Raw genomic sequence first — 25790 nt, forward strand, 5'->3', positions numbered from 1 at the left:
CCTCACTGATCCTCAAAGCCCCATACCCACTGTCTATGAGTAATAAGTACCCCGTGTTATAATAGTTACATCTAATTAACTCATTCACATCTAACCTAGGCACTAAACATGCTACGATTCGATTATCTGCAGTCCCTCCCTCAATACCCTCACAACAGATCCCTGCACTACTTGCACAACTTTGACATCACCACACATGCAAGATTATTGAGATAGAGCCTCTATAGGTCAACATTTTTTGATCATCACCAGTGATAAGAGCAGCCAGGCAAACCAGACGTCTGCCCGCCTGCTGAGCACGTCTACTAGCTTTACTACTGCAATGACATGTGGCACAAATTGTAGCAGCATGGCCATGGATGTGACCGGCCTGCACGCGTGTTGTCTTTGCACATGTGTGAGCAACAGTGAATTCCAGCCCATTTGTCCACTATGACAGCCAGATGAAAACAAAAGCAGCCATGTTTGTTTTTTCAAGAAAAAGACACTGTAGGGCTTTTCCCATTTCTTCTTCTTCTTATCTAAACCGCCAGAAACAATACTGCCCTACCTTGAAATATGAACAGCATCACCACCTGGATCTCTCACAAGAAAGACGTGCGAGTATTACCCAAACAGACACGACTGAAACGGCATCAGCTGACAAATAAAGCATATCCTGTTTGGCTGCTTTACCTGTTGTTGGTACACTGATGTGCAGCAGGGTGAATAGAGAGACCGACAAAAGGGAAGCAGCTCCTACCTCCTGCTACATAAACACATCAGATGGTGAAAATAAAAGAATCTGCTACCAGTGGTCCTACCAGCTTCCAGCGAGGCAGGGAAAAAAAAAAAAAAAAAACGCCTCCTCAGGGCTGAAGCCCTGTGCTGATGCGCTCCCTGAATGAACTGGCCGAGGAAGAGGTAGAGGAGGAGGGGATACAGGGGGCGGAGGAGGAGGGCAGCCAGGCCGGTATTCCAGAAATGTGATGTACAGTCGCACAGTCTTACAGAAACGGCATCCTGCTGTACAGCCGGGCTGACGAGGATCAGAGCTGGAGGAGGCAGAAGAGAGAGTCCTGCTGCTGAAGGATGCACCAAGTATTTAGTCCTTTGTGCGTTGTGTCAGCAAGGATTACCACCGTGGAGGAGGAGAGGAGAGGAGAGGGAGGAGAGGGAGGAGGATGGCCAGGGAGAGCGGCTGTGCGACGAGCGCTGCATTCAGGTTGACGCTCCCCTGCTCCTGCATGAAAACAGGCCAATGGGCTTTGCTCCGCATAGGACTCCTCTGATGCTATATTCCATCAGCAGGGACGTGAGCACCAGCAACTCGCGTGTGAAGCCGACACACTGTGTTTACTGATCAATATGCACGAACACATGCGCACCAAGCGCCACATAAGGATGCACGGCCCTCTCTTTCATAGCCCGTGGGGACACTATTCGCTCTGCTGCCAATGAGCAGACAGGCACAGGACAGAGGGGAGGGGGGAGGGGAGGTACGATTCGGGGGGAGGGTCTGGGTGTTGTTATTTTTTTAATTTCTTTTGGTAGGGTGTGTTGGGAGGGGGAGAAAAAAGGGGTGGGGTTGGAGGAGAGTTTGATGAATGGGCACCTGCCATGATCCTCAATTTTTGCCGAAAACTGGTTTATGCAACCACTGCTGGTGAGCTGGCAGCACCACAGTCTCCTCCAGGCGCGCACCGAAAGAAGGAGAGAGGAAGATGTGTGTGTGTCCGTCTGTCCCAATGAACAATGGTCCTCAATGTGACCACAGCTGTGGGAGACACGGACAATATGGTTCCAAAAAACAAGCCGGGACGCCATTCTGTTTACGCTGGCACACACACGTGAATGTACAGCTGGTGTTGCCATGACATGAATAACCAATGAATTAATGGGAGCTTAGGAAGTGGTTGAGGCACAGGCTTATAATGCAGTTCATTACACCGCTCTCCCATCTTGTAAACAAAGCTGCTGCTGTTCATGTAATAGACTTGTTGGTCCATATAAAAAGGAAGCTCTCATTCACACGGCGCCGCTTTCAACAGACAGCGACACACACACACACACACTCAAGAAACATGAATATGGCAGTCATCAGACTAAGAGGACTGCTGAAATACGGGCTTGCTGCATGCTGGGATAGAACTGTCAGGTGTACCTGATCAACAAATCATTGTGGCAGCTCCTCATGCACTCAGCTCTATTCCTGTCCTGTGTACTCTGACCCCGACTGCATGAGCTACCCATCATTACTGCACAGGATAAAAGCCCGCATCATCTATGCGTAGTGATTTCGCACCTCACTATCATGGTATGTCACCCTTTACCTCATGTATCAACAACACAAATCCATGCTAACTTTTCTGGGCCGGCTGCTCCAACTGTACACATTCTTACTGGATCCACTCACAAACTGCTGCCATTAGAACCGAATATTTTCACAAAGATCAATGACGTTTGTTCAGTCTAAATCAAACTGGATGACTCGAAGGTGCCGACTCTCTCAGGACAGCACGCTTACATTTGCCACTCAGACTGTCATCTTAGTAACTATCAACAGGACTGGCTTGTGGCCAGAAGGCTGTTAGTCTGAATCCACGGTCAAGCTGGGAAGATCCTGGTAGGAAAACTGTGAGCAAATTATCATCTCGCTTCATCAACTGCTGTGGAATGGAAAGCAGGCCAAGTTTGGGTTCTTCTTCTCTATTTTGATCACTATACGGTGCCATTTCTGGAAATTCAACTGGGCAACTGATTATAGACAATACTACAGGGTGGGAATGTCTGATTTCAGCAGAATCAGATACCTGTCAAATCGATGCATATCACGTTGATCCAAAAGCAATGCTAACGTACTTTGGTCATGCAGCAGTCCAGCTCATTCTTTTCCAACATTGTCCGGTGAATATATGAATAGGCTAGATATCTCAGTATAAGTCAACCATTGGTAGCAGCCTATATCATCATGTTGCCTAACAAACAGGCAGAAATCAGCAGGTCGTTCATCCACAGTGTAAGACTGGCTGTGCTGGTAGAAGACAGGCTTTAAGGGCAACTCCACCAATTTTACTGCTTATGTGAGAAAGTTGTACAAAGCCCTTTCTGTGGCTCCAGAGGAAGGGGCATGTATTCTGATAAACCGCCGCAAGTGATGTGACTCAGTTGCTTGTTGCATTGTGGGTAAAGCACCAGGTTTTGAACAAGATGAAGAATGCTTGGAATAACAATGATATATCTCTTCTTTCTACTGGTTTCATTTAACAGCGCAATACTGCTCCATCAGTGGCATCCAGTAGATATACTTCTCGTATAATAAAGTAACAGTACTGGCTGCCAACCAAGATTTTAATCTGCACTCGTTCAAAAACAATATTTCATTTGTTTCACACGAGCGCTTGAGTGACCTTGAAACTATTTCAAGAGGCTTTTCCACCCCAAAAGGAATTACGGACCTGATTCCAAAACAGTAGGTGATGTAGTGAGATAAAAACGCTGTAAAAACTACTACTAATAATAATAATCATATTAATAATAATATAACAATGCTTAGAAAAATGAAATCATTTTCAAACTAACTGTGTTTACCATCAATGGTTCGTGAAAGTGTTCCTTAATCAATGTGGTAATATCTTTAATACAGTCATATGAACCTCACTCCGTCCTTGCTTGAAAAAACTCTTTTGAATTCAGTGTTGATTGGAAAATTAACGCATTCTCTTTTAAACGTGTTAGACAGCGTCACAACGTGTTTTTAATCTGGGTTCTAGGTTCACCTGGAAAACAGAACAATCTGAAGAAAGTGGTAGCTCTGCTTTCGCCAATCCCTGTCAAAAAACACTGGTTTTGGCCTGTGGCTAACCATACTTGTTACTGTGAAAACTGTTACTGTACTCTGGTGACAGCTAGTGTCAAGATACATATCTGTATATCAAGCCAGTCTGTTAGCCAGTAATGTCTTTTTCTGTAAATATTTAGTCCAATTATTTCCTTAATTAGCACACGGTATGTTTGACGAGTGGCATGTAAACAATGTAAACATTCCTCATTCAAACATCTGCTATCATCCACAAGCTACTGATTTACTTGAGCCTATAGTTATGGTGTGCATATCTGTATGAAAGTTAGAATCTCCTAGTACATGCTCTAGACACAGGGTCGGGAGAAACTATGTAGATTTTCTTTCCTTTAGTCTTTAACTCGCTAAAAAAAAAACATGCTTGGTAGCATTTATTGGAAAGGGTCCATGTAGAGACCAAGCACACAAGTACCAGAACAGACACAAAAAGTCTTACCTTCAGAATTTCCACACAACATTTCCCCCATTTCTTCTCAGTTGCAATCAACCGATGGCTTCAGTGTCTCTGGAGCAGTAAAAACTTCTGTGGTGCAAGCCAGTAAGTATTTCAAGCTTGATTATTGTGATTTTAGATGTGTTGAGCAAATAAGGAGCAACAAGACAAAGCTCTGGAGTAGGTGTGGCTGAGAGCAATCCTGACTGACCACTTGAAGCTCCAATGTGGCAGCTGCAGCTGGACTCTGCTTCACCAGCAACAAATGAGCAGAAACATGACAGGTGTGAAGGGTTAGGTCTCGTTTACCAGCTACAGCACTTCATACAGAATACTGACATGTCTCTAGCACATGTCAGTTCGGCACATTACTGCCAGACGCAGGAAACAACTGCAGGCAATTATATATCTAACAGTGCTCGATGAAGGGGTTCAAGTGTGTCTTCTAAACCCCCTATAATCCTGACTTGTTTAGCTCGAGTTAGGTGTCAGTTGTGAACAAACGAAAACACAATGTGAAGTACAGGCTGACAACTTGGCTGACAGGTGACTAATACTGTCACACAACCATGACACCCCACAGGACAGCTAACCGAAGTTAGCTTACTTGCTACTCAAGCACAAACCAAGCAGCTGTCTGTTCACTCATGTGCACGCAGCGTCACCACCAAACCTCGTTCATAATTTATCCATTTAATTATATTGCTCACTGCGAACGGCGCTTATACGATATAAAGAAGAGAGACGTTTGACGAACTGTTACATGAAACGCATCGGTTCAATCGGCAAAGATTTAACCACCGTTATTTTTTGTTATAGATGATGTCAGTTCCTAAGATTACCAACAAACGTTAAGAACCGGCTCAAGCTGCCTCCCATCGCCCACCATAACATAACGTTAGCGATATTTTGATTAAGGAATATTTTTGACAGGCGAATTAACTGGCTGCGATGTATCTCTATAGAAGTGAAGCGCTCCATGAAAATCCATTATGAGAAAGCGGTATGCTGTAACATATGACGACAATCAGGGTCACGTTAAACTGGCTAAACTGTGAACTGAATTCTGCGTGGCTTCATAATAAGATAGGGTGGTGGGATTGTGCGTACTACTAGCTTGTAAAACGTTGACGCTAGCTAGCTAACTCATGTTTGGTCATCCTTTATTGGTATAAAAAACGTCTTTCGTGGTGTAGCTACTTACCGGACCTCTGTCAAGAATGTTTACTTTGATGTTAAATAATATTCCATGTCGCTGTCCACCACCAACGCTGACATGGCCTGTTTTAGGACAATTAAGTGTTTACTATATTGAAAGGTTTTGCAGCACACAGCCATGACAACACGCCCATGTGTTACGTCACTATGAATGCTGCCTTCACGTGCTCCTCGTAATAAACATGTCCTGAATTCAGCGACGTTTGGTTTCAAGTAACCGAGTCGAAGAAGAGAGGAAACATATTGTCAGATGGACGTGCTTATGCTTGTCATTACTGTTAAATTAACCTCCCTAGCCAGTGTTATAAACGTAGTAGAGGTAAGTGTTTGATGTGTATGTATTTTCAGTCAAATACAAAAAACAACAGCACAGAAAGATGACACAAGTTTCCAAGTCTGGGGGGATTAGGGTTGGGGTTGGGGGGGGGGGGCCTTCAACAGTCAGCCATTTAGCTGGCTCATGCCTCAGGCATGATGTGTGTCCTTCTCATTTCTCATCATGTTGAATTAACAAAGTGCTCCATTCATTTCATGTCTGCAAAGATGATTATAACAACATAGCTGTTATTTAATTTCACAACATGATCATGATGATATAACGTATATTCTGAAACACAGTCAAAGGCTGATGTGAACGTGTGTATTAGGTTTTTTTTTTTTTAATTAACCATTAACCATATTTACAACATGGGAGTGGCAATTTCTAATTAATCCCCCTTACATGTCTCAAGGCTGTGGGTGGAAACAGAAGCACTTCCAGAAGTGCAGTGAGAAGTCAGGTCATTATTAAAATGAAGCTTCTCACTAAAACCCTAGTAATGTATTTTTGGGTTTATGTACTCAAACAATGTGACTGTAATGAGAAGGCAAATGTGTGTGCATATGATTAAAGGACAATGAACAGGACACGCCACAGGACTGAATGCAAATTAATATGAATATTAAATCAGATTTAATGATTACACAAGTACATACTGTAAAAGCCGTTCATCTGTCTTTGCTTTCAGCTGTCTTCTAAATATAACCCTCTTTAAATAGAGTTTCTGAAAGATGGCATAAACAACCATATGCTGTACATGACAGGTCAGTAAAAAAAAGGCAACAACTCAAAGATCAAGAACAAATAATGAAGGTCTAATGAAAGGTTGTGTTGCAGATGTGGTACATAGCCATATCAAAGTGTTGTAGATGTACATTAAATTTATTACTGTACATTTTTGAAGACACTGCACGTGCAAGTAATTAGACCAGTTGCACTAACATTTCTGACCCTACAACTGTGCATTTTACAGGTGTTACGCAAAGCTCGTGAACGTTTCTTTGCATGTTGGCTTAATAGTTGTCCAATACCGCCCCCTGCTGATGAATACTCTGATACACAAACCCAGTGTTGCTGAATGTAACCTTTACAGATGAAGTGACTGACATTTCATCGTCATTGATCATTAGTAGTTTACAGTATGCGTTTTACAGAATAAGGGTGGCAAGTTAGCCATCACGTCGTAGGTAATACACAACATGACTAAAATTAGGTCCTACATTTAAGGTAAAATTTGGAATCCATCTAACCAGTCTGACAGCCACTTAGCTAACCCTAACCTTAAATGAAACCTCAATGTTTTTACATGTTTGGATATCTATTAACCATGTAAATCAACACTGTTCCTTCATTTGTCTTGAAACCAATATTCAACATCAAACTGCCCACTTTGCAGGTTATACTTTACTGTCGTATTTGTTTAGGCCGGTAGGACACCACTTCAGCTTTGATTCAAAATGAAGACATGTTACATCAGCCATCAGCATCTGTGAGTTTTATTACAATCCAATGAAATACTATTTGGCTCTCCAGAAAAAGAAGAGAAAAAAAGAAACACAATGAACAAATGAACAGTATGTACCATACAGAGAGTACAATGTTGAGAATATGAGCATAATGGTTTATTGATGATTTTAGGTGTCAGTGTTGCGCTGTAAAAAGAAATACAAATATGGCCACTGTAGGTTTATTGTCTGTCCTGGTATGATAAAAATGTCATCTACCTCTACAAATGACACCAACAACTCTTACTTTTACCAACACATTACAGCAGGCTTAATACTGAAAGAACATCTGATTATGCCTTCAGTCACAGAGGGCCTTAACTAAATGTCTGTTAAACTTATAAATTAGACAATAAATTAAAACTTGTGAAAGCCCTCAGATAGCGTCGTACAAATTCAAAACTAGTCTGTATTAAAAGAACAAAATGTCAAATATCAAAGCTAATTAATCACAGTAACGGCAAGCTGCCAGGAGGTGCCAAAATAATCCCGAACACGTAGAAAAGTCCCATTAGAAGGTTGAGCTTGGCCGTCTTCTGGGGGATCTTGGCATAGCACCTGCTACGAAACTGCTTCTCCAGGGGGAAGGCCATGGGCAGCGTGAGCAGAGGCAGCGCCATGCTGATGGTGTAACGGGTGGCGAGGATGCAGAAAAGCACATAGGGGACGAATAGCAGGAGGTTGTAGAGGACGTAAGACAGAGTGGGCCCTACGAGGATGGCCAGGGTGACGATGCCCGCCTGTTTGTCAGAGTCCATGTCTCTAGTGTTGTTGCTGTGGAGGATGGCTTCTGTGTTGAGGGCCAGCGGGACGGCGTACACCAGCGGCAGCACCGACAGGTAGCCGACCTGCACTGCATGGGCGAACATGACTGCCAGCGGGCCAAAGGTGATGAGGATTACCACGTCTCCCAGGGCCACGTATTTGAGGCCAATGCCTGAAGGAAAGAGTACTTTTCATTAGTGGTTGCTTACGCAGTGCAATTAAATCCTGACAGTAGGTATAGCCTGTTTTCACTGTTTCATTCAATCTCTGTTTCCAAATGTGTGATGTACTGAATCTCACAGACAAACTCTGAACAATCACCAATACAAGTACAAATATGAGTGCGAGGTATACGGATTACTATTAATATTAATTTACATTAATAGGTTTCTCACTGAGTGTGCTAATAATTAAAAAAGGAGTATACCAGCAAGAAAGGACTGCATTCAAGTTTGGGACAATAGAGTTCCTTTGCTCATTTGTTTTTGTTTTCTAAAGAAAAAACAATGAGGCAAATCAATGCTGCAGCGTCTTTGATATCCTAACATTCAGTCTTCAGTATGGGTCAAACTAAAAAAAACACTGGATCCTACATTTCCCATAATGCAACAAATATCTTTTCATTCTGCCTGCTGAACACAAAGGTCTGCTACAATTATTATTTTATTTCATTTTATTTTTTTCTAGGGCTGGGCAACATATCAATGTTATACCGTTATCATGAGAGGAGATGTGTATAATGCACTTGTTACAATCAAACTTTGAAAAGTGCCACCAACTGTATTTATTTATTTTTGTTTTAATAGTTTTTATTTTATTCTTATTCAAATTGTTATTTTATTCTTTCCTTCTTATTTCCCTCTGTACCGCTGTGTTACCAGTGAATTTCTCCCAAGGGGGATCAATAAAGGAACATCTTATCTTGTTATTGTCATCATTTCCTTTTTAATGGCTTTATTGGACAGGAGAACCTGAAGTGTGACAGGAAACAGGAATGAGAGGGGGGGGGGGGGGGGAATGACAAGTGGGCCACAGGTCACTGGGCCCTGCGGCGAGGACACAGCCTCTGTAAATGGGACGCACACTCTACCAGCTCATGGGGCGGCCCACCAATATTAATCATTGGCTGATATTGGCCTGTCAAAGCAGTATCAGGTTATATGTTGTTCAATATGCATTGATATTAAACCTACTTTTTTGAGATTACAATAAAGAAAAAGATGCCTTGGGGAATTCAAGTTTCTATTTTAGAAATAGAAAATATTTTATATTTAAAAATATTATATATTTCATATTATATTTATATAATATGTTGTTATCCTATTATTCCAATACTTGTCTTTACCTTCTCAATCGTTCCTTACTGATGATTTACCAAAAAATGTATTTCGTCACCAAGTCCCCAATTAATCCGATAATTTATTCTGGCAATAATGCTTAGCCTCACCTTTTCATTGAACTTGATCAGGATAACATTAATTAGGTACAGAACACACCAACACAATATTAGTCTGAATAACACAGTAACCCTGCAAAAGAAATCATTAAAATAAGCTGCAGGATTCTCCCCGTTTTTTCAAATGTAAATACTTCTCCATCTGTAGGGAGTGATGAATCAACACTCAGAAAAGCACCTCACCACATTACGGAATGTAACACATAAATGTCATACTGCCTTAAAAAGGGCCAGTTCAACAAAAATCCAACAAACTGTAGCTCAGTTGGTAGGGTCAGGAGCTGTTGCTGCTGACAGCATGTGTCAAATGTAAAAGTAATAATTCTTTCTTTCTTACCATCTAGCCATGCAGATAGTTTGAGTTTTATGTGTGCAGGTTTTCAGAAACATTTGCCACCAAAGACAGAGTGTTTGACATGTACCATTTCAGTGCTTTGAGCAGCAGAAGTGAAAGTCACCTCTGCTTTTTACTCGCAGTGGACGAAACGTTTCATTATCTCAAAACCTCGACACGTAAATCTCAGACTATTTGCCTTGATGGATACCACAAGTGGTAAGTGAGACACATTCTCTTTTGTATAAAACTGACCAAGGAAAAATGTCCTTACCAGTATTCGTTTCTTTGTCCTTTGGTATAAACATATGTCAGAGTGACCACAACGGTAAACATGAATGTGCTGTACCCGTTTTTACAACACCAACATTTTGCTTGCACCTGGAGCCACCGGCATGCAGTGTTGCAGAGTGAATCTTAAACCTAACAAGTGTGTGTGTGTGTATGGTGAAGTTGATATTTAACTCACCTCCAGTGTACAAAAACGAGCTGGAGAGTCCCCCGAAGTAAATAAGAGCTAGGTGCTCCAGTCTAAGTGTGGACAGGAAGTAGAGCAGGGTGGCACACAAGCACCCTAAAGAGTACAACAATGCTCCGAACATAACAACATCCTGCGGTGCCAAGATTTCATCCACAAGAGTCCTGTCATCACTCTTCTTGTGGTCAATCCCTTTTGAGAAGTCATAGTAGGTGTTTACGAGGTTGCCTGCCCCGTGGACTACGAGGACAGCCACCGCGCACACCAACAGGATGACCAAGTCCACGGAGCCATCCAGTTTGTACGCCAGTGCGCTGCCGAGGGCAACTGGCGTGAGTGAGGCGCTGAAGCTCCACGGCCTCAGCGCCAGCACGTAGGCCGCGCACTTGTGTCGCACATCTGAAGCAACGCGGGCCATCCTGGACGTGTGGTTAGTGCCAGGAGACTGACTAACCAAGTTGTTCAAACTAGTCTGCCATTGTTGGCCGTTGTGACCATTTGATCCAGCCAGCACAAATGTCTCTGCCCTGCTATGTCTTTGCTCTTTGGCCATTCCTCTGCGAGGCGTCTACAGTACCAGCAATGTTCCCAATTTCAGAGCCTGGTGTTCCTGCAGCAAGAGAAGTATTCAATAAAATGACAACACAGCACAGCATTGATACAGGCTAGAACATTACTCCTGTATAAAGTAAGACTGAGGTGCAAACTCCAATACAATATAGGAGTGATAGAAATGTGCCTGTTGAGTTATTAGGTAACAGTATTGATCAACGCAGATGCTTTCAGGAGTTTGGCATATTTCGTTACATAAAACAAGGTTACGTCATGTTTACATAATGCGAAGGTAGTGAGGAAAGTATAGCATTGGCATACAAAGGCTCAGTTATCACAGGTGATAACATTATGTTAAAAAGGTGCAACACATAAGAACTGGCCAAGTTGAATTCGTGCTCCAGATAAATTTGGGCAGCATATCTCCAGCGTACCTGCTTACTGCTGCTGACTGTATTCTGTGGACACATCCTATAGACTGTAGCTACTGTTAGCTTGTTAGCTCAGTTAGGCCTGCAGCATGCTAACATCAAAAGATATCTCTTCAGCACAATACATAGAAATCTTTGACATCACGTCAAGGCTGTTCTTCCACCACACTCTGTTGAGAACTTCATTTTATTATTGTTTTAAAAATTCTTACATATATTGCACCTTTAAGATTTTTAAAGATAAAAATGTGAATTGCCCTAATTGGGAATTTCCCTATAGATGTCTACAGTTCACAGTCCTTTATTTACATAGTCACTTGATTCTTCTTTATTTCGTCCAGACAACTTAAGACTATTCTCAGACTTGCAGACGTCGATATGTTATAAATTCTCTCGCAAAGTATATTAAGTAAGATTATTAACAGCATGGTGACTGTTGTTGCTGCAGCAGGTGAAAGCAGGACATCTGTCACTCGGGGAAGGGTCAAACCGCGGCAGTGCTGTACCGTTACAGTAACGGTGATGGCAGCGACTCTGAATACAAGTCAGGTGGGCGGTTTTTAAACTGAACCAAAACTGGACCTTACTTTAGCTTCCCAATACACGTGGCATTTCGTAAAATAAAAAAAAACGCACTCAAATACTGAAGAAACTACTTTCGGGGGCCAGCAGGTTAAGGACACCTCAGCCGGGAGGGGCAGAGACAGCCTCAAGCTAACTACTGAGATTATGGGATTAAAGCTAACTGGTAGCCACCGAGCTAACAGGGACAGAGGGGAGGAAATGTCTGACAGCAGCTCTTACCTGTTACGTCTTCACCATCCGACACAAACTGGGCTTCTCTCCGCTTAAAAACATAGTTCTGAGCCCGCTGAGCCTTTTACGATGAGAGGCAGTGAGGTAGCTTACGTGTCAACTTCGAGGGTACTTGACTGGTTGGCCACTGTAAACCCCGCTGCACCTGACGGGCGCCATTTCCTCCTCCAGAAGTGCAACAGCGCACAGAAGTCGAAGAAACCGCATGAGGCACAATGGTTCCGACTACCGATTTGTTCCTACAAACATGAAGAGTGCTATTTAAACATTATTATTATTATTGTTGTTGTTGTTGTTGTTGTTGTTGTTGTTGTTGTTGTTGTTGTTGTTGTTGGCACAATATGAAAAATGGACCAACACAACAAAAATTATACAATTTATACTGAACCTAAGTGAAGTACAATAGTTTCTCGGCAGATTATAAATAACAAGGGCTTGCAGTAGTTTGTGCATTATTTTATAAATGTGGTTATGGTCAAGGCTAGGGGTTAGAATTACATTATTCTTTTCAAATAATTTATTCTGGCAACAATAACAAGCGTTTTTAGTCACCACAGATCACAGTTTATATTTGTGTAGTTGAACAGGGCCATAATTGCAGTTTACACTTTTTAATGCCATCATTTTAAGACCACAAGTTTTAGTTATTCTGAGATAACAGGTGGTTGAGATAAACTATCACAAGAAAACGGCCTTAACCATCAGAGTGAACCGTGCCATGACATACACACAGAGGCCCACCATCAGGAGAGGCAAACCAGGCAAATGTTTGGGACCCCCAAAAAATAAATTTGGGAAAAGGGACGTCTGATAATGACCACTAATATTGGCACATTTTCAAATGACAACATGTCCCATAGTGGCACTATGCTGCGCATCACTGCTGCCTCAAAATAAATGCTTAATGTTCTCAGGATCACTGGCCTGATAATGTGGGTTATTTACAATTCAGCAATTGATATTTATATTTTAAAACTCTAATAATGTGAATGATATACATTTTAAAAAGGTTTAGATAAAAAAAAAAACTTTAAAAGGTGCTTGTTGGAGAATTTTTATGGTTAATTTCTTTCAGGGAGAGGCTTACATACAGTGGTCAACTTAAGCCAAACTGCAAGAAATCCATCTCAGTGTTGGTGGACTGAGGGTAGACTGGAGGCTACAGTGACTCATTATTGCCTTTTGTGGTACAAAGTGGTGCCATGAGACAGGACAATACTTGAGCTAGCTGGTTAGCCTGCTGACGTTTATTAAATATCTCTGCATAACAATACTAGATGTTTTTGGCTCAACGTCAGAGTTGCTATTTCTTCAGATTCTCTTGAGAATGTCAGTTGTTCTCTTTTTTTTTTTTTTTTTTTTTTTTTTTAAGTAACATTCGTACCTTGAAAAGACATGTTCTATTCAGTATACCAAAAGAATTTCCCCAGTCTCTGGAGACAACCATGTGTTTTGCCCTTAAGTTATTTTGTGGGCTAATCTGACACGAATGTCTGAATGTGGTGTGCTGCTTCCCAGCAATTGTTTCCAACCACCAAAACTCTCTATTAGGACAAGAAAAAAAGTTGACTGCCAAAGGAAAAAAAGATTTATATTCTATTCAGAGCTGATAGAGTGGCCCATTCCCTGGCTGTCAGTGGGATGAAAAGTGGACCTGCAGTTTCTTTCTTGTCTTTAATAAATGGAAAGTGGCAAAAGCTGCTGATGAACAGATGTAGGTTCAACTGCAACATTTCTGCGTGCAAAACACCTGTTAATTCTTTTCTGATGAGGCAGACAGGTCCATTTCACAACAAACACTTTCACTTGTCACAGGTAGGAAAAGAACAGGTGTTTGTAAATTCGTAATTAGAAATGACTGTTCCATTAACGTTTCCCATAAATCAAACCAATCACTCAGCACGCACGCTGCCAGGATCGTGGAACTTAGAATAACACTTAACTATTACACCTGTGCTTCTCCTACTTTTAATTGCCAAGAATGTAAGTTGCGACCAAATATACTTTACCATCTGGGCCATGACTATTCCTGCAGACGACAGTGGCATGCACAGGGCGTGAGGTGTCATGGAAGAATGATGGGGCCTCATGATATAGTATAAACATCATATTGTGATTATGCTTGATAGATGTTGCGATTCCAAATTTAATCATGAATACTGGGATTAAGGGATCATTTTTGTATCAGTAGAAAAAACTATTAAAGGAGACCTGTTATGTTTTTTGTTTTGTTTTTTAATTTCCCCTTGTGCCAGATATTTTCTTGTGCATGTAAAAGATCTTGAAAGTTTAAAAAGTCCACACCATCGGGGGCTCCTTTCTCCCACACTGCTCCTGAAATGCCTGAAACGCCTCGTTGGGGGTCCCGCGTTTAATTCTGTGACTTTGTGACATCATAATATGTCACCATGTCACACATTTGCATAATTTATGGCTATATTCATATTCGAGTTGGGGAAAAAAAATGACAGAGTGACGTGTGTGTGAGCTGACCAATCAGAGCAGATTTGGTATTTGTGGGGGGGAGCTTAAAGAGACAGGAGCTAAAACAGAGCATGTCAGACAGAGAGGGAATACAGAGCAGGTAATTATGAAAAAACTGACGCTTTTTTGATAATTAAGCATGTAAACCTAATCTAGTAGTACCAGCATGATATGTCTCCTTTAAGGAAGACCTGCAGTATTTTGCAAGATAGGCCTCAGAGCAATATGTAACCTGCAGGATGATGGCCTGTTTTGTCTGTGCATGCCACAGTGGGACAGAGTGAAGACAAAACTACTTTCCTCCCCAGCAGTATAACATAAACCGCAGAAAGTCATGTTCAAAACAAGCCATCAGATTCCGCTTTAAGTGAGCCCTGGCGGCTACAACAAGTGGTTTTGACGGACAGAGCGCGTTTGGTTTTCATTAGATTGTCTCGACACTGACCCCCTGCCCCATCTACAGTAATATGAAACCAGCCCTCTGGCAGGCGCACTGTGCGGAAGAGAGAGCCGAGCGGAGCTGATGCAGTCTGCACTGCTTCCACTACCCGGTCCGCAGGCTGGACTGCGCCGCCGCCGCACTCAGCACCAGGAGCCACTGTAACACAGCACCGGAACGTGCAATGGCCAAGACGCTGTGTTGACACGAGCACCAGACGGTGAATCTATGTAGTCTTCTCTGAGGGATTATCTGTGTGTGTGTTGTTTTTTTTTTTAGTTGTTTTTTTTAACTTGTCCTGGAGGTGTGATATCGCAGCCATGATGTGCTATCAGACTCCCAGAAGTTTACGCAGAGGCGACTGGGGCTTCGCTCCTCTGCTGGCTGCTGCTCTGCTCAGTCTGCTGGTCGCAGGGATGCAACAAGCCACAGCGTTTCCCTCCTGGAGGTTAGAGGTATGCTGTGACCACTGTATGACATGTAGCAGCTGTCACCGCAGCTCGAGTAGTTATTAGGTTTTATAAGTTTTTTTTATAGTGTCCTTTATAGTTAAAACAAAAAACAAAAACATCACGCCAAACTCCATTTAAAACGTATGTGACTTAACGTTTAACCTACGTGTCTGTGACGCTACATTCTAGGATTGTCATGGCTTGACATCTCTTTTAATCACTCAAAGCCACTTTTCAATTCGGCACACACAGCATTGTATTACACGCGGCGGCACTTAATTCAAACAGTAACTCATTGTTGCAGGTAAATGCCTCAATTCACAATCGAATGGCCTCCAAATAGAAAATATGTTGAAATAAAGTGATGCTTGTTGGGTCTTTTATACCCCGAATTCACCACAAAAACACTGAGATTAAAAAGCTGCCTCACCTTGAGTTATTAAAGCTATATACATTTCACAATCATTAGAATAAAACGTAATTATAACGTTTTTTGATGAAGTATGGTCTTGAGGACAATCACAGGTAAGAACAAGAGTAAACGTAAGATTTTTTTTTTTTTTTTTTTTTAAAGGAGCCTATCATTCATGTAATCTTCTTTCACTGTTATTATACATAAGTTACCAGCTTTTAAAGACTTTTAATAAGCGAGCCACTGTCCATGCAATTTGAATCATTTCTCAGAACGTATCATTAGTTGGACATCAACGTCTGAAATCACTCAGTTATAGCTCACCCATGGCAGTATGCATCATACTCAATCAATGTTCGGTCAAGGTGATGAAGTTAGAGGAGTACCATATTTAGGTCGGGCTTTGGACCGGATCCCTGTACAGTAATGTCTTGCCTGAATTGGATAAATGTGTTACTCCATCACCTCCACCCGCTCGCCGTGATACAGAGCCTGACGGATAACTTTATGTAATTTCCTTTGCCACACGCTTTCATTATGTGTCCATCAAGGAGACCGCTGCCTGGGATTACATAACTGCCTTAGATAAGCTTCTTGTGGGCAATACCACAACGCATTACAGCATCAGTGATGGACACACTAGAGAGTAAATGTATCAGTAAGTTAATGGAGTGAGGTCAAAATGCAGTCAAAGATCATTTTCAATGTGTTTTTTTTTTTTTCATATGTTTACTGATAATGATAGGGTATTTGTGAGCAGAAGTTCAAATCACAGTGTGTATGTTTTAAAATGATAGAAAACAGCCATTGTTGAACCTTTCTGAGGCTCACGGTAGAAGTCATAATCCCCGTTTAAACTGTCTCTGAGACTGAGAGGTTAAACTCTTCCAGACTCTTCCCCCCATGCAGGATCTGCGGGGACTTGTCCTCAAATGTTTCTGCCCTCCGAGTCAGCGCTCACCACTGGTTTCGAGGTTTAGTCTAGCAGGCTTGTTTCAGCCCTTGTGGTTTACGGTTCATCTTTTTATCCGTGCCAAAGTGTGAGATTGGATTTGCAGTGGATATAACGAGAGGCGACGCGGAAAGAACTGCGCTGGCCGTACTACGTTAAACACCTCATAAATCACCGAGCACAAGACTCCAGTGTGTTTGCTGCCGAGGTCAAGCAAGCAACTGTCGCACAAAACAATGACCCGCGCGCATAGCGTGGTGCAGGAACGTTATATTTAACATCAGAGGAAAGAGATGTCATCAAGTTCATTCAGGACAGCAGTGTGAGACAGTCTGCCAGACTGCCTGCCCCTGTCTCACTATTTTGGTACGGAAATGAAGGAAGTACCGGATCTATTTGTCTTGACTGGGCGAAGCAGAAACAGGAACCAGAGGATAGGGTGTAGAATACAAAGTGAAGGGTGTGGCTTTGATATGTGCTCTCCATCTTCAGTTCCAGCTCAGAGCCATAGGTCCAACGGGTTACAGTGAAGCCAGATCTTCCTTGCAAAGGCTGTTTTTGAATGATGTTTTTGTGTTCTGATGATCAAATTCAAGTAAAGATTTATGATGTTTGTAAGTCAAAAAGAGCTGAAGACAAAATCTTGAAAAAGACATCGAAACCCTGCCTTTTCTCCCATCCCCACACACCTGGCAGTGGAGGTTTGATAGCTGCGCAAACTGGCCGTGCTCGTCTGTTTCGGAAAGTTACAAAGCTTGACGGACGCAGCCCCCACAGTTCCGCTGTTCAAAAAAAAAAAAGAAAAAAGGTGGAGGAAGTCTCAGACGCTGTTGGATGACCAGACAGGCCCTTCAGCCTCCTCTTGTCTGCATCCTGCGGCTTCCTCCATCTCTCTCTGAGGACTCCCGTCCTTTGTGTGTCTTTGTAGTCTCCACACAATGAGTCCTACAAATGGAGAGCACGCACATGTTTGGACGGTCTCTCCGAGACGGTATTCACGACGGTTGGACAAAGTTGTGAGAGCAGTTTTTTAAAAAAAAGAGAACTTGAGAGGGATGTTTGAACTGTGATGTCAGACGCTGTCACAGCTCCACGCACCTGGTCGATCCCTGGGTAAAGTCAGTGTGTTCGTACGATCGTCTTCTTTGGGAGAACTTAAAGGTCCCATATCGTGCTTGTTTTCAGGTTCACACTTTTAATTCAGGCGTCTTCTGGAGAATGTTTCCACGCGTCAGAGTTCAAAACAGTATTGTTCTCTCGGCGTTGTTGCAGCACCTCTATTCAGCCCTCCGCTGGCACGGCTAACGGCTGAGCAGAAGGGTCCGATGAGCTGAGCGGACGAGTCTACCTCCCGTTTATCTTCACACACATAAACGTGGAATAATAAAAGATTTTGAAAAGCAATACAATTCGGGATAAAGATAAGAGAGAACATTGCATGCAAACAATGATTTTAAAAAAAGTTCATGTAATAAAAAATGGATACAATGATAGCAATACCACAGTAAAATTTAAATTGGTGTAAGCACGGGGGCAGCCGTCCTCTGCAGGCCTCCACTGCGTCCATTAATTCCTCAATTACGGGCCCGTCGTCAGGCACTGTGCCTTACTTATCAGTCTCCATTCACATAGTTATGGGTAAAGGAAGTACTGTTGCACATTGTAAAGAAATCAAGGGTTCATGGACAGCTGTATGTGTCTTCAGCAGTTTTTCCGTTTCAGCGTACGCCTCCTTAATTCCTCCGTAGATGTATCAGTTAGGACACGATGCCTTCCTGCTCTCAGGCACAAAATGGGCTCCCTGGACCAGAATTGTGGCTCATGCACCTTCAGGTGTTGGAAAGTGGATTTATGAGTTAAGTTACCATCCCCATAAGGAGTTATAGATATTATCAAGTGGTCCTTAACGTCGCAGCCGAGACAAACCACAACTTAACTTCAGTCACAGAGTATTTATGAAGGTGCTGAAATGCAAAGCACCCATAGACAGACACTGAGAGCTGGAAAAAAAAAAAAAAATAGCCTAGCATCCAGGTGTGGTCACATCATACTGTATGTTTGGAAAGCACTTTTTACTGCTGACCACAATGACCATTACAATCTAATTCTGTCCCTAACTTCCCTTCAATGCGAGGTGACTAATTAAAGGTTTTTCTTTGTCCAAGGAAGAAGCTTATACCACTGTGTTGCTCATCGGAATCCGCAAAGAGGCCCGCTCGCAAGTGCTGCACCTCTCCAGGAACAAGCGCTACACCCTCACCCGGGAGCAGCTCAAGTGGGACAAGTTCAAGCTGACATACAAGTACTCATTTGCAATTCTTCCTCCGAGCAACGCAACAGCGCAGTACAGTTGTAGAAAATGGGAAAGGGAAAACACATCCTCGGAGAAAACTCCAGAGAGTTAGACTGATGTTGGTTTTGGCAGAAAAACACAAGGACAGATATTTTTCGGTTGAAGCGGGCCAAGTTAAAGTTCCTGAGATCAGACTGCTGTCGGTGTGGCTTAGTTGCACCTTAGTGGAATCATTTAACTCAAATTCAATAACTTCTCAATGTCTTCTCCTCTCATGTCCGTCAAGACGACCATTTTGGACCAACATGCGTCATCTGACAGTGATCACTCTGCGCTTGCAACCCCAGAAAAGGGAAAATAAAGAAGCATATGGTGGAATTTCGCACCCGCACTGCAGCCGCCTGGCCGCAACACATTTGGATTGTGTTGTGTTAACCATTTGGAGAAGATCCAGCGATGCTTTATTCTTTCTGGAGCTGGGTGACAAAAGAGCCTGTAAAGTTTAAGGAGATTGGGTTGAACTAAAGAGATTCCATCACTGGGTTGTTTAGCAGGCCAACAAACTTATAGGAGAAGTTCAAACAAAAATAAAAATTTGGTCATTATCTTGTCCTGCTCACGCTGATGGAAAGTCAGGTGAAGTTTTGTCTCAGGGCTCCTGGATACTTCAGTTACTCTGTTTTTGTGGGGATTTTTGCTGAAATGTAATAAAAACAAAACCCAAACATAAACAAACATTTTGCCTGTTTTTTAACGTTTCAAAACCATCCCCCTGTTTCCTCCCCCGACTTTCCATCAGCATGAGGGTGATTAATAATGACTGCATTTTTATTTTGGGGTGAACTTATCCTTTAAGTGGCCTGGAAACGGAAAATGATCCAAATTTCAGTCATTCCTGCGTTACTGAAATTATGTCTTCATCTCTTTCACGTTGACATTGGATGGCACCAGCTGATCGATATCTGGTTCTTATTAAAAGCACTAATATCAGTCTAACCCTCGCCGAGATATAAGAGAATATCAGGTCTCAGTAATGGAGCTGTACTTGAAGTGCTTGTGGGAATTGTGGTCTGTCTGAACAGTAGCCATTGTGTTTTGGCAGATAGCTCGTCTGTAGTGGAATGTGTGTGGAGACCAGTATTAACTACATAATGCTGTTGTTTCTGAGCAGGTTGCTCTCCTTCCCCACTAACTTGATAAATGCCAGCGACACGCGTCGGGGCTTTGCCAAGGCCTTTGGCATGTGGAGCGATGTCTCGCCGTTCAGCTTCAGAGAGGTGCCAGCGGACCAAGAAGCAGACATTAAGATCGGTGGGTACTCTGCATGTGGCTGTGTCAGGCCCCGACAGATGTTCCTTGGCCCCGGGCTCCGGGCTTCTCCTCTGTCGTTACTGTATTTCTCTCCGTGCTGTCTACGCCGAAAAGTCTTAGCCTCCAATCTCATTAAATCACACCACCGCAACTATATTACCGAGCTTATATTCGACATGATTCACAATTCCGAATGAAAAAAGTAAATGCTTAACAACTTCCATACATGTCAGCCCATGGTGGAGCGGTCTAAATGATGCTTTATCGGTCCCTTTGGATGCAAACTCCAGGGCTCCTGCATAAATTCTCGGTGACAGTGAGAGGGATGGTTGTCATCCTGCGGGGTGAAGGCTGAAGAAAAAAAGCTCAGCCTATAGCAATCCATCATCCCCCCCGCTGTAGTCAACGCGGAGCAGAAATAATGGGAGCGAGGGTTTCCCTCCTCGGCTCTGAGGTATGTGTCTCTCTCTCTCTCTCTCTTGGCAGGCTTCTACCCCATCAACCACACGGACTGTCTGCAGTCGCACTTGCACCATTGTTTCGACGGCATCACGGGAGAACTGGCTCACGCGTTCTTCCCGCCAACCGGTGAGATCCACTTCGACGACCACGAGTACTGGATTCTGGGAAACATGCGGTTTAGCTGGAAGAAAGGCACGTGTCTTTATCTATCGCGATGTTTAACCCGTGAGGTGATGGATGCGCCAGACGCCGACCTGGACGGCTCGTAGGGGGTTTTGCGGCGAACTGAGAGAGAAAATAATCAGAAGTGTCTGTGTTGCAGGGGTTTGGCTGACGGATCTCGTCCATGTGGCGACTCATGAAATCGGCCACGTCCTGGGACTCATGCACTCCATGGACCCGAAAGCCATAATGCACCTCAATGCAACTCTGACGGGGCGGAAGCTCATCACACAGGATGAGGTGTGGGGTATGCACCGTCTCTACGGTACGATCTTACGCTTCCTCCCAGAGCACAAATAGAAACATTTTGGGCTTTGACATCTGCTAACACACCTGATATCGTTGTCAGTCACCCAGGGAACTTCTGGAGGTTGTAAACGAGTCGACTTGTTTGGCCTCGAAGTCATTTTGAAATTCATCCAAAAGTAGAAGCACTAGATTAGCTTCTAGATAGAATGGAAAATGTACAAAGGACCTACGCTGCAAATCCAGTTCTAATGCCGGGATCAGACTCGGGGTTTTCAGTAACAAAAATGCATTGCTCATTCTACCCTAAGATGTCTGTCATAGAGGAAAAACAACTGACGCAGCATCCGAGAAGCCGCACGACATCCAGAGCTCTGTTGGACGACCGGGCCAACGTGCCAAGTGAGAGCGAGGGACGATGTTGGTCTGGTTGGTCCCTGGCACCGCCTTCCCGGTCACGTGCACTTCGTGAAAGACAGCGAGCTATGATTGGTCGGGCTCCAGTGTATCGTCTGTCACGTCTCCCAGCCAAGACAGGGCAAGAAGTCAAGAATTTAAAGGATAAGTTAACCCAAAATCTAAAATCCAGTCGTTATCTGCTCACCCTCATGCCGATGGAAAAAGTCGGGTGAAGTCTTGTAGTTCATACAATATTTCTGCAAACACTGTTGCAGTATTCACCTAAACTACTGAACTAGATTGGGACTAAAGAAAACAACGGAACACAAAGAGCATAAAATGGCTCCATGCAGCTCGTCCGGAGCAATCCAAGTCTCGGGAAGCTCCGAGGTCCTAAACTGATTTGCAAAGACGATATTTACACTCTCAGGCGGTCAAGCTCGTGCTACCACTTCAGACGCTTTCAGCCTAGCAGCTTACAGTGAATATTTCAATGTTAAAAGAGGTTGAAAATAACATCTTTTCAAAACAATTTAGGATAGCAGGGTTTCTTGGAAGTCTTGGATTACTCCAGACGAGCTGTATGGAGGCGTTTTTGTTTACTTCAGCCGTGTAGCAGAATGCCGTTTAGCTGTGACGCTCCAGAAATGTTTTGTGGACCACGAAACTCTCCCTGACTTAGTTTCCGCATGGCCGTGAGTAGGTACTGACGGAATTTAGATTTTCGGGTTGAACTTCTCCTTTAAGCGATGGCTTAATCCGAGACAGTGACCATCTCAAAAGGCAATAAAAAAAAAATGCCCGTGCATTCTGATTCCAGCATTAGAAGAATTAAATCGAGCTCCACTTGTGATGAACCAGTAGTAGAAAAACCTATGACCCCATTTTTGGTGACATTTGGCCAGAATGTAGACCACAGTGTTCGTCTGACACCGGAGGCCAACGTGGCATTAATGAATTTCGTATAAACTACTCATGAGTCAACATTAGTGTGTATTATGGTGAGTCATTGTCATTGGAACCAAAAGTTAATCAGCGATCCAAATTCCTCTGCCGCTGACTGAGAGCTGTTGTCTGATCCCTCTCCTCCTCCTCCTCCTCCTCACTCACTCACTCACTCCATCTTCTCTCTCTCTCTCGCTCTCTCTCTCTCTCCCTGCTCCAGGATGTTTGGACCGGTTATTTATCTGCCCGGCCTGGGCTCGGAAAGGCTATTGCGACAGCAAGCGCAAGCTGATGCAGAAGCACTGCCCCTCCAGCTGCGATTTCTGTTACGGTAAGACGCGGCAGCAGAAAGCAGAAAGCAGCAGCAGCGGTCCAGAGGGAGAAAAAAAAAAGAGAAAAAAAAGGTTTTCTCTCAATTGAGCAGCGCAAGGAGCCGCTGTGAACCGTTTGCCAATGGAGCAACGGGAGCCAACAGGTCCAGCCAGGCTGAGCAGCGATGGGGGTTTTCAGCAATCTGATTTGAGGGGAGATTACACTTGCCACTGGAGGCGTTTGTGTGTAGATCTGGAGGATACCAGCATCCCCGGGGAGCCAGTGTGTGTTTTGGCTCTGAATTCAGACCGAGCAGACCAGGTACCTGCTGACTGTTGGCCGTCTCAACGCTGAGCATTGATAGCACATCAACAAACTGACAGCTTGGGCCTCTTTAAGTTCACTGTGGGACTCACTAGCACTGTGGTCTCCTGTTGCACAACAGGAAATGGTTCCTCTTAACCATCACAGCCCATAGATTGTTGTGGCTTTCTGCGATTTTTTTATTTTTTATTTTTTTTGTCAGCAACAAGGGACAGTGCGGAGAGAGGCAGGAGGATACGATTCCTGGCTCACAGTAATCTGTTCCTCATTGTTGATTGGGAGACGTTGTACGGCTGTGGAAAATTCCTGAGTGACTCCAAACCGCTGGAATTTCAGACTGTGGCTTGAGGGTTAGAGACACACAAGGTCAATTTGGATTTTTGCGGCATTAACGAGAGCGACTGTTTCTTAAGCAGACTTTCGAGTTCGATCACGAGGCGGTTCTGTTGTGTTTGTCAGACGCCAGATGGGAGATATTATATTGATAAGACAGCCGCGGGCGCCAGCAGGTCAGAGGTTGTGAAAAGCGGAGCGTATTCAGTGTCTGACGTCTGTATCAAAACTCTCGACAGTAATCAGTGTTTCCGCGAGGTGTTTGCGAGGGAGAGCCGTTACATCTCCGAATGATGTAATACTCTGTGGCTGCAGATTATCTCTTTTTTTTTTCTTCTTCGAGCAGATTCTTCTCAGATGATTTTTGTATGGTCAGGATCATTAGAACTAATGTTTGCGCGTCTTCTTTTAAGAGCATACGCTTAAAGGATACGTTCCCTCAAAAATGAGAACGTAGTCATTATCTGCTCGCCATCACGTCGACGGAAAGTCAGGTGAAGTTTTGCAGCCAGCCAAACATTTCTGGGGCTTGACAGCAAATCAGCGCTGCAGCATTCTCCTTAACAACTGAAGTAGATGGGGACTTGTTTGAAAGTGTAAAACAACAACCAAAAAGAACATATAATGGCAGTTTACACAGCTCAGCCACGTAATCCGTATCCCCGGAAGCTTCAAGATCCCACATTATTTTGATAAGACAATTTTTACACTCTTATTAAAGCCGAAATCTTCTGTAGCTGCTAAGCTAGAAGCGTTAGCTAAAACTTCATCTCAAGTGGGAGCAGGGGCTTGACCACAAGTTGAGGGTGTAAATAACGTATTTTTGAATTAATTAAAAAGGAACATAAAAGGGTTGTCTGGTGTAATCCAGTCTCCAGAAGCCCAAAGGATCCTGAATTGAAAGGATATTTACACCCTTATTGTGGCCTTTAGCTTAGCAGCTTCAAGGAAAATTGTGGCTTTAAGGAAAGGTGTAAATAACGTCTTTTCAATTTAATTAGGGACCTCGGGGCTTCCGGAGATTTGGATTACGCCACATGAGCTGTATGGAGCCTTTTTGCTTTTTTCTTCCAGTTGTGTTTTGCATTTAAAACAAGTCTCTGTCTACCTCAGTTGTTGGGGAGGAAAACCATTTAGCTCTGAAGCTCACCCAACTTTCCATTGGTGCGTGGGTGAGAGGATAAGCAAATTATCACTTTGAGGAGAACCTTGTCCTTAACCCACTGATATTTGTGTGTCTAATTTTGCAGTGTTTCTACTCACTCCCCTTCAGAGTTCCCGTTCCCCACTGTGGCTCCCACCCCGACCCCCCTGAGGACCAAACACAAGCTGGTCGTCGAGGGCAAGAAGCTCACTTTTCGCTGCGGGAAGAAGATAGCGTCGAAGAAAGGCAAAGTATAGTGAGTATCTACCCTCCTGACCGCAGTGACGCCACAGTGCGATTGCACCGTCTCAACGTCCGACTTCTGTTTCAGCTGGTACAAGGACGGGGAGCTGCTGGAGTACTCTCACCCCAACTACATCTCCCTGAAGGACGACCACATAACCATAGTGGCCAACGCCATCAACGAGGGCACATACACCTGCATCGTGAAGAAAAAAGACAAAGTTCTCACAAACTACTCGTGGAGAGTACGTGTGCGGTTCTGAAGGGCCCCCCCCCCCCCCTCCGTCGGCTCCTCTGCACACTGAACAGGACACATTCACACACGTGGTCACAAAGAGACCTCATTCACAAGGGCACATATGTTTTTTTTTTTTTTTTTTAAATACTGTTTCTCCTGTATCTTCCACGTATAACTGTCTACCATCGATTATCATGTGTGTTAAGGTGTTTTGATATGTGCAAATAAATGTTCTGTGACAAGGAGAATCTCAGTGAAAGCATTACCTGACTGTGAAAAGCTGCTCATGACAGATGTTGCGGTTTGCATTTTTTTTTATTCGGTGATGAGAGATTCTTGCGGCTCTCGTCAGCTGTTTGGGACAATAACTACATCTACTTTGGATTCATCCAGCCTGGATTTCTTCAAAGCAGCTGCTGCTTTAAAAAAAA

At 43.5% G+C, this 25790-nt stretch overlaps 3 protein-coding genes across 9 annotated transcripts in view; 1 reads left to right on the forward strand and 2 right to left on the reverse strand.

Annotated features, from left to right (window-relative positions):
* Window positions 1–5627, reverse strand: part of mib2 (MIB E3 ubiquitin protein ligase 2) — a 45783-nt gene extending 40156 nt beyond the window's left edge. For 2 of the 7 annotated variants that reach the window (XM_030422379.1, XM_030422382.1), the window contains exons 1-2: window positions 5479–5627; window positions 4278–4521 (exon numbers count right to left, since the gene is read on the reverse strand). In XM_030422379.1, coding sequence (XP_030278239.1) covers window positions 4278–4308 — 31 coding nt within the window. In that variant the 5' untranslated portion in view covers window positions 4309–4521; window positions 5479–5627. Of the gene's footprint in view, window positions 1–675; window positions 850–990; window positions 1416–4277; window positions 4525–5478 lie in introns of those variants that run through there. The other 5 variants (XM_030422386.1, XM_030422385.1, XM_030422380.1 and 2 more) reach the window with 4 other exon arrangements.
* Window positions 5628–7291: 1664 nt separating this feature from the next.
* ubiad1 (UbiA prenyltransferase domain containing 1) lies at window positions 7292–12353 on the reverse strand. Its single transcript, XM_030424396.1, has 3 exons — window positions 12137–12353; window positions 10341–10959; window positions 7292–8253 (listed from the first exon to the last, which is right to left on the reverse strand). The coding sequence occupies exons 2-3, from the start codon at window positions 10900–10902 to the stop codon at window positions 7766–7768; spliced, it is 1050 nt and encodes a 349-aa protein (XP_030280256.1). The 5' UTR covers window positions 10903–10959; window positions 12137–12353; the 3' UTR covers window positions 7292–7765.
* Window positions 12354–14677: 2324 nt separating this feature from the next.
* mmp23ba (matrix metallopeptidase 23ba) lies at window positions 14678–25607 on the forward strand. The gene is made up of 9 exons (XM_030423343.1): window positions 14678–14732; window positions 15096–15526; window positions 19053–19189; window positions 20352–20491; window positions 20978–21145; window positions 21276–21440; window positions 22986–23096; window positions 25008–25134; window positions 25210–25607. The coding sequence occupies exons 2-9, from the start codon at window positions 15392–15394 to the stop codon at window positions 25382–25384; spliced, it is 1158 nt and encodes a 385-aa protein (XP_030279203.1). The 5' UTR covers window positions 14678–14732; window positions 15096–15391; the 3' UTR covers window positions 25385–25607.
* Window positions 25608–25790: the final 183 nt, after the last annotated feature.

This window comes from Sparus aurata, chromosome 7, assembly GCF_900880675.1.
Source record: "Sparus aurata chromosome 7, fSpaAur1.1, whole genome shotgun sequence".
NCBI lineage: Eukaryota > Metazoa > Chordata > Actinopteri > Spariformes > Sparidae > Sparus > Sparus aurata.

Bases quoted from the DNA above. Each gene is read 5' to 3' on its own strand.
- ubiad1 (XM_030424396.1), bottom strand. From the start codon at position 10,902: ATGGCCAAAGAGCAAAGACATAGCAGGGCAGAGACATTTGTGCTGGCT. The intron at 8,254-10,340 runs GTGAGTTAAATA...TCTTTCCTTCAG, and splicing joins CTCGTTTTTGTACACTGGAG to GCATTGGCCTCAAATACGTG.
- mmp23ba (XM_030423343.1), top strand. From the start codon at position 15,392: ATGATGTGCTATCAGACTCCCAGAAGTTTACGCAGAGGCGACTGGGGC. The intron at 15,527-19,052 runs GTATGCTGTGAC...TCTTTGTCCAAG, and splicing joins TTCCCTCCTGGAGGTTAGAG to GAAGAAGCTTATACCACTGT. The intron at 23,097-25,007 runs GTAAGACGCGGC...ACTCCCCTTCAG, and splicing joins CAGCTGCGATTTCTGTTACG to AGTTCCCGTTCCCCACTGTG.